We start from the raw sequence: 8349 nt of genomic DNA on the forward strand, positions 1-8349 counted from the left end.
GGACATTTCGGGTGATTTTGGCCCACGTGGGCTGTCTGTTCAGTACATACAGGACGTCCGTGGGTGTCCGCCAGCACACACAGGACGTCCGTGGCTGTCCCTCAGTACACATATCAGCACGTTGGTCCTTGGACTCAGCACGCTGACCCTTCCCGTGGACTGTTCGGGTGATTTTGGCCGACGTGGGCTGTCTGTTCAGTACACACAGGACATCCGTGGGTGTCCGCCAGCACACACAGGACGTCCGTGGCTGTCCGCGTGTGTCCATCTGTGTCCGTCAGCACACACAGGACGTCCGTGGCTGTCCAACAGTACACATATCAGCACGTTGGTCCTTGGACTCAGCACGCCGGCCCTTCCCGTGGACTGTTTCGGTTATTTTTGGCCCACGTGGGCTGTCTGTTTAGTACACACAGGACGTCCGTGGGTGTCTGTTACCACACACAGGACGTCCGTGGCTGTCCGTCAACACACACAGGACGTCCGTGGCTGTCTGTGTGTGTCCGTCAGCACACACAGGACGTCCGTGGGTGTCCGTCAGCACACACAGGACGTCCGTGTGAGTCCATCAGCACACACAGGACCTCCAGGTCTATCCATCAGTACACATATCAGCACGTTGGTCCTTGGACTCAGAACGCTGACCCTTCCCGTGGACTGTTCGGGTGATTTTGGCCCATGTGGGCTGTCTGTTCAGTACACACAGGACGTCCGTGGGTGTCCCCCAGCACACACAGGACATCCGTGGCTGTCCCTCAGTACACATATCAGCACGTTAGTCCTTGGACTCAGCACTCTGATCCTTCCCGTGGACTGTTCGGGTGATTTTGGCCGACGTGGGCTGTCTGTTCAGTACACACAGGACATCCGTGGGTGTCCGCCAGCACACACAGGACGTCCGTGGCTGTCTGTGGGTGTCCGTTAGCACACACAGGACGTTTGTGGCTGTCTGTCAGCACACATAGGACGTCTGTGGCTGTCTGTGTGTGTCTGTGTGTGTCCGTGTGTGTCCGTCAGCACACACAAGACGTCCGTGAGTGTCTGTCAGCACACCCAAGACGTCCGTGTGTGTCCATCAGCACACACAGGAAATCCGTGGCTGTCCGTGTGTGTCTGTCAGAACACACACGACGTCCGTGTGTGTCCGTCAAAACACACACGACGTCCGTGTCTATCCATCAGTACACATATCAGCCCGTTGGTCCTTGGACTCAGAACGCTGACCCTTCTTGTGGACTGTTCGGGTGATTTTGGCCCGCGTGGGCATGTCTGTTCAGTACACACAGGACGTCCGTGGGAGTCCGCCAGCACACATAGGACGTCAGTGGCTGTCCGTGTGTGTCCGTGTCTGTCCGTCAGCAAACACAGAACATCCGTGGCTGTCCATCAGTACACATATCAGCACGTTGGTCCTTGGACTCAGCACGCTGGCCCTTCCCGTGGACTGTTTGGGAGATTTTGGCCCACGTGGGCTGTCTGTTCAGTACACACAGGACGTCTGTGGGTGTCCGCCAGCACACACAGGACGTCCGTGGCTGTCTGTGGCTGTCCGTCAGCAAACACATGACGTCTGTGGCTGTCTGTGTGTGTCCGTCAGCACACACAGGACGTCCGTGGGTGTCCATCAGCACACACAGGACGTCCGTGGGTGTCCGCCAGCACACACAGGATGTCCGTGGCTAGCCGTGTGTGTCTGTGTGTTTCTGTGTGTGTCCGTCAGCACACACAGGACGTCCGTGGCTGTCCATCAGTACACATATCAGCACGTTGGTCCTTGGACTCAGCACGCTGGCCCTTCCCGTGGACTGTTTGGGTGACTTTGACCCACGTAGGCTGTCTGTTCAGTACACACAGAACGTCCGTGGGTGTCCACACTACAAGAAAAATGCTCATTGTTAGCGCGGGTTATATGCTATGTTAGAGTTTTGATAGCGAATTCACAACTGCTGTGTATACGGCAGCCATCATAGGTAGGCCCCCTACAATAGCGTTTTTCTTTGATGCTACGAAATGTACGTTTACGATAGCATTAATTAGCTGATGTTATTAATGAATCTACGGCACAGTTATTTTTTGTTACAAATTGATTATGATACGTATTGTGTGCCATGGTTGCAACGTCTACAATAGCAATAGCTTATTTTGGTAATTGCTGTGGATAAGTGCTATACTAAAGTTTTTAATAGCTTAGAAATATATTATGATAGTTTACATTATATGAAATATTTAATGCTATGCTTTACAAGCATAACTGTTTTTTTTTAGCTATTGTTATTTTGTCCACGAGCTATGAATTTGCATTTTCGAAAATTTGTAATAAAAAAAGCAGAAACTTCATAACAAACTAACACAATCATAAAATAAGTTTGACATACATAAGTCATTACACATAAGTGTTACTGATGCAGTTCTAAAACACAAACCAAAGTCATAAGCAATAATATCATACATCAAGTTCATTAGCCTAGCTTAAACACTAGCTAAATCTGGACCTAAGTTCTTCATTCCCTCAGCTGCTGCAACAATGAAAACTCTGATCAGTTATGCAATTACATATGCAGGTTTAAACACACAAAACAGAATACTTACAGCAGCTTAAAATATGACCAATTTATCAATTGGCCATGCAATTGATGAACCGTGTGCATCTTTCAAACTCTCTATTTCATCTGATTTCCTCCAAACTTCGGCATCATCTACGAGCACTGCATCTACCCACACTCTAGCTGCTTTCGGACCCAAGCGCACAAAGTGGACCAGTTGAGTTGGGTCTGTTGAATGGATACGACCTTCAGCAACAACTTGTTTCCTCTCACCAATGTCCATCAATTTGCACTTCTGATTCTGTTTCATTGTCTGAGATCCATGCTTAAGCTGACACTTTACAATAGGCGACTTATAACCAACCGATGTAACACAGATATTAATCTGAGCAGATGATTGAACATATAAGTTAAAAATTTACCTGATCAGTTGCAGGAGACTCGTCAGTATGAATTGATGTTGTTGCTCCTGATTTTGCACCTTTTCTACCACTTGTATCAGTAGGCGACTTATAACCAACCGATGTAACTTTCATACCCGTAGGAGATTGTCCTCTTGTTGCTTCTGGTGGATTGTCAAAGACAACTTTGCTAGCAGGCCATGACATAAAAGAATGTAAGCAGTCCTCCAGGTAGGAATGATCCATCGTAGGCCTCCATAAATATGTTCCATGCTCATGTACAACATCCAAGAATACTTTAACTGCTTTAGGTCCTAGAGGAAGTCCATTAACCAATGCTTTTGGTTCTTTTGTCTGCCAACGCCCTTCACCAACAACTACACTATCATCAGACAAATCCAGAAGTTTGCATTTGTTGAGAGAATTTGCTCTTGAGCCCTATCAAACACATTCAGAAAAAAGAAGTTATCATAGGCGAAATCATGACCTTATTAACTATGTAACTGCAAGAATGAAAAAAATTTACCAGTGGTGCAATGTCTTCATGTTCAAGCCCCAGACCTAGTTCCACGCATTTTTTCTTCGGCCATGCAATAATATGACCAACAGCTTCCTTAATTGTGCACATGTTAGTCGCAGGTCTCCAGAGGAATGCTTCAGGTTCAGTAGCTTCATCAACCAAGACTTTAACATCATTAGGACCTAATCGACTGTCATTCACTATGGCTTCAGGGTCAGAAGAAATGATACGACCCTCAGCAACGTTTCCATCTTCATCAGCCCAGTCAATGAGAAGACACTTCTTTTGTGGTATCTTGTTCACACTCTGTTAAATGTTCAGTTGTTAAAGTATAAGAGTAGTGTAAAGTAGAAAAAAATGCCATTGATCTCATATAAATTGCTTACTCTTGCAGCCGAGTTTTCCCCCACTTCATTGTCATCTCTCTGTAACATAAACCCAACACAAAGCTTATTATTATGTGATAAGCACTTATCTTTATGTATTCTTGGAGATGTAACTAACCTGGTTTTTTACTTTCGCAAGTTCAGACTGTAGTTCATTAACCTTTTGCATAAGATGAATTTGTGTCTGTTGCATTTCAGAAATTGACTTCTGGTTGACATTGAAGCAAGCTAATTTCGTCTTACTAATATTCCTTCCCATTGCTCTCATACGACCAGGATTATCAGGTCCTAAGACCTGGATGAGCGTATCTTCATCCAGATTTTTTCCACTCTGACTACCACCCTTAACAATCTCAGCTGCCTTTTGCTGTATACCACATTACAATTAACAGAAAAAGTTATAAGATTGTCTTAATAGGAGGAACAGATTATGTTATAAACTTACAATCTTCTCGGCAGCATTTGTGTTGATGGGAGTTCCATCTTTTCTTGTACGTGACCTCACCCAGACTTTAAGTCTCGACACTTCAGATTTGTCTTCAGAACTATTTTTCTGTTGCAAAATTATATGTCAACAGCCTTGTCTACAGATAAAAAAATGAAACCAAAATCTAAGATAATATGCTTACCATCTCTTCTGCTAGTCTAACCATTCCCTTTCTACTACAAGTGTGAGGAATCTGTTTGCTTCTCCTCTCTTTGTAGCTATCACTCAGAACCTATCATTTCGTAATAACGATCTTATTAATCTAGTTAGTAATAACGATCTTATTCATTTAAGAATTTATACCTTGAATTCTTGGCTTGTTTTTAGCTTCACAAATTTGCGCCACTCAATTGGATGAACATTCTTAGGTCTGAGATTCATCCTTTGTTGGTTATTTTCAGCTTCATTGATTTGGGTAACAAGACGTGACTTGGATGATCTCCACAAGGCTCCCATCTGCTTAAGAACTGCAACCCTTTGGTGGTCCTCATCAAGTTCAAACCTTGCCTGCACACGTAGTTAGCCAACCAATAATCAATAACTTGATGTCTGTTCAGAAATATATATGCTGTTATCGTTTAGAAATTGTCACCTGGACTGATTTCCAAAGCACTGTCTTCACTTCTTCAGTAATTTTTTTCCAATTTTCAACTGTAACAGGCACGTGCTCCCTTACCAACGGACCCAAATATGAAGATAACTTGACTGAACCAGGACCATAAGCTTCTCCCATAAAAGTGAAATCGACATGAACTCTGGTATTTGGATCTTTGGCTAGGTCTCTCATCATTGTTGGACCACGCTTTCTCTTACGGGAGGTTCCACCTTCAGCCTCTTGAGTATGTTCTATCTCACCTTCAGGCTCGTCGCCATTATGTTGCTCTGGTGGACGCTCCTCTTCCTGTTGTTGTTCCTCCTCATGTTCCTCTTCCGGTTCTCGTTCCTCCACATGTTCCTCTTCCTGTTCCTGTTGCTGCCCACGTTCCTCTTCATGTTCTTCTTCATGTGTTTGGATAGTACAAACGAACTCAACTTCGTCATCATCTGCCTTTTTTGACTTCTTTGCTTGTCTCCTTCCACGTTTAGTCTGCTTTGCACGTCCCAGTAAGTATTCTTCCCCTTCTCCCTTGTTCTACTTTTCCATCAAACCATTTCTTCTTTCCTCTAAAACTGTGAGTTGGTGGCAAACCCTTTCTATGACCCATATACACATGCTTTCTGCTGAACTTCAACCACATGCTCTCTGTATTTTTTCCACATAACGGACATCCCATTTTTCCCTTTACTTTGCAGCCTGCTAGATTCCCATAAGCTGGAAAATCGCTGATTGTCCAAAGCAGCATCGCCTTTAGTGTTAAAGCTGATCGAGTAAGAGCGTCGTATGTTACCTCTCCAATGCTCCACAGAGTGTTAAGATCGTCGATTAGGGGTTCTAAATACACATCTATGCTATTACCAGGCTGATGTGGACCAGGAATCAGCAAAGAAAGCATGATGTTCTCCTTCTTCATGCACAGGTCTGGAGGTAAGTTGTAGTTAACTTGCAGAACAGGCCAGCAACTGTACATCGAGTTCTTCATGTTGAATGGATTGAATCCATCTGTTGAAAGTCCCAGCCTCAGGTTCCTTGCTTCATCTGCAAACGTAGGGTATTTGGCATTCATATGATCCCATGTCACAGAATCAACAGGATGACGCAGCTTTCCATCACTGCTTTTGTTGGTAAAGTGCCACCTCAAATCCTTGGCCATTTCTTCAGACCGGAACATTCTCTTCAGTCTTGGTATTACAGGGAAGTAACGGAGAACTTTCTGTGGGACGCCTTTCTTCGTCTCACCCGTGTGAACATTAGTCTTCCACCTTGAAGCCTTGCATTTAGGACACTTATCGAGCTTCTTGAACCTCTTTCTGAATAGGCAGCAGTCGTTGCCACAAGCATGGATCTTCTCGTAGCCCATGTCAAATGATTTCAAGAACTTCTTCACGTCATAGAGTGATGTGTGCAAGACATTTTCTTCAGGTAACATGTCTGGCAAGGTCTCTAGCAAATCATTGAAGCTCTTGTCAGACCATCCATTCTGAGTCTTCAATCTGAACAACGAAACAATTGCAGATAACTTGCTATGGCTTGAACAGCTCGGATACAATGGTGTTTCAGCGTCAGCTAGCTTTGCCAAGAACTCATCTTCTTTCTTGTCCTCTCCCTCTGCCATATCAGATAGATTCCCCATACCAGCTAACTCTTCATCAAAACACTCAGCAGCTCTGAACAACCCATAGATCTCATCGTTCCACTCACTTCCTTTGCTTTCATCAGCAACCTCTGTGTTCAACTCTCCATGTACATACCAATCAGCCCGCATCTTATAACCCTCCTCCATACCCCTAGTAACAAGATGATCAAGTACCACACTTGCTGAATGTCGAACTATGTTACGGCAGTCAATACACGGACATACAATAACATCAACCCCTCCCATTGCTGAAGCCACATCCCGGACAAACTTTGAAGCCCCTCTCTCATATCCAGGATCAACTCTGCCATTAACAATCAAAAGAAAAACAAAATTAAACAAGTTAAGTCAGTAATCACCAAATGAAACATGAGATACACGCTTAAGCTCATTACCTGTTTAGATGTACCCAAGCTTTGTCCATAATGCTGTGTTCGAACCTAAGTTGAAACCTTTTGTAACAAAACGAACTTATAACATAACACATAAGAGTCAGAGGATGTAATGATATAGCAAAAATATTCAGAGCATGAAACGATACCAACCAAATAAAAAGATAACTGGAATAAAACAGGAAATCAAAGCAACCAACATATCAAAGCAACCAAGAAATTAAAGCAAAAAAATTAAACTTCGATTTCAGCTTAACACTGACAGAGATATCGAAATTGTGACTTCCTATACCTAAGAGATGTAGAACAGGAGTTGAATCGGAGCTGGGAGAAGCAGCGATGAAGGAGAGTGATGGAGAATCGAGGAGGAGATGGAGAATCGAGGAGGAGATGGAGAATCAGAGATGGAGAATCAAGGCGGAGATGGAGAATCGAGGCGGAGATGGAGAACCGGAGATGGAGAATCGAGACAGAGATGGAAATAGAGAGAGAACGAGAGAGAAGGAGATGGAGAATCCAGATTGATTTCTCTTAGAGTTTTGTCGAGAAAGGGGGAAAATGAGAGAGAAGAGAGGGAACCCCGATTAGAGAGAGGGAAAACAGAAAATATTAGCTAATTTTTACTAAGTGTTTCGTGGAAAAGCTAATTTTAGCTTCCCGCTTAGCAAAACTCTATCATAGCATTAATATAATGCTAACCTATACTAAAAAAAAAATTCACTCATCAACGACAGCAGTTCAGTGAAACGTGCTATAACAATGTGCTATGAATAGCAACTTTTTTTGTAGTGCCACCAGCACACACATGACGTCCGTGGCTGTCTGTGGCTGTCCGTCAGCACACACAGACGTCCGTGGCTGTCCGTGTGTGTCCGCCAAGACACACAGGATGTCCGTGGGTGTCCGTCAGCACACACAGGACGTCCGTATGTGTACGTCAGCACACACAGGACGTCCGTGGCTGTCCGTGTGTGTGCGTGTGTGTCCGTCAGCACACACAGGACGTCCGTGGCTGTCCAACAGTACACATATCAGCACATTGGTCCTTGGACTCAGCATGCTGGCCCTTCCTGTGGACTGTTTGGGTGATTTTGGCCCACGTGGGCTGTCTGTTCAGTACACACAGGACGTCCGTGGGTGTCCGTGGCTGTCTGTGGCTGTCCGTCAGCACATACAGGACGCCGTGGCTGTCCATGTGTGTCCTTTTGTGTCCGTGTGTGTCCGTCAGCACACACAGGACGTCCGTGGCTGTCCATCAGTACACATATCACCACGCTGGTCCTTGGACTCAGCACGCTGGCCCTTCCCGTGGACTGTTTGGGTGATTTTGGCCCACGTGGGCTGTTGCAGGCTGGGATTCAGACTACACGGATGGCTTGACTGAGG

At 45.0% G+C, this 8349-nt stretch overlaps 2 protein-coding genes across 2 annotated transcripts; both read right to left on the bottom strand.

Annotated features, from left to right (window-relative positions):
- Positions 1-2279: 2279 nt before the first annotated feature.
- Positions 2280-5402, bottom strand: LOC111201452. The gene is made up of 7 exons (XM_048740237.1): positions 4930-5402; positions 4641-4844; positions 4480-4569; positions 4296-4403; positions 3471-4217; positions 2966-3382; positions 2280-2880 (listed from the first exon to the last, which is right to left on the bottom strand). Exons 1-5 carry the CDS (start codon positions 5125-5127, stop codon positions 3942-3944), a joined length of 876 nt encoding a protein of 291 aa, XP_048596194.1. The 5' UTR covers positions 5128-5402; the 3' UTR covers positions 2280-2880; positions 2966-3382; positions 3471-3941.
- On the bottom strand, positions 5402-7742 carry LOC111201453. The gene is made up of 2 exons (XM_022693434.2): positions 6967-7742; positions 5402-6875 (listed from the first exon to the last, which is right to left on the bottom strand). Exons 1-2 carry the CDS (start codon positions 7056-7058, stop codon positions 5420-5422), a joined length of 1548 nt encoding a protein of 515 aa, XP_022549155.2. The 5' UTR covers positions 7059-7742; the 3' UTR covers positions 5402-5419.
- Positions 7743-8349: the final 607 nt, after the last annotated feature.

Source organism: Brassica napus, chromosome A9 (assembly GCF_020379485.1).
Source record: "Brassica napus cultivar Da-Ae chromosome A9, Da-Ae, whole genome shotgun sequence".
Lineage (NCBI taxonomy): Eukaryota > Viridiplantae > Streptophyta > Magnoliopsida > Brassicales > Brassicaceae > Brassica > Brassica napus.

Coding starts and splice junctions, on each gene's coding strand:
- LOC111201452 (XM_048740237.1), bottom strand. CDS start 5,127: ATGATGAGAGACCTAGCCAAAGATCCAAATACCAGAGTTCATGTCGAT. Junction 4,845..4,929: donor TGCTTTGGAAATCAGTCCAG/GTGACAATTTCT, acceptor CTACGTGTGCAG/GCAAGGTTTGAACTTGATGA. Junction 4,218..4,295: donor CAAATGCTGCCGAGAAGATT/GTAAGTTTATAA, acceptor TGTGGTATACAG/CAAAAGGCAGCTGAGATTGT.
- LOC111201453 (XM_022693434.2), bottom strand. CDS start 7,058: ATGTGTTATGTTATAAGTTCGTTTTGTTACAAAAGGTTTCAACTTAGG. Junction 6,876..6,966: donor GCTTGGGTACATCTAAACAG/GTAATGAGCTTA, acceptor TGTTAATGGCAG/AGTTGATCCTGGATATGAGA.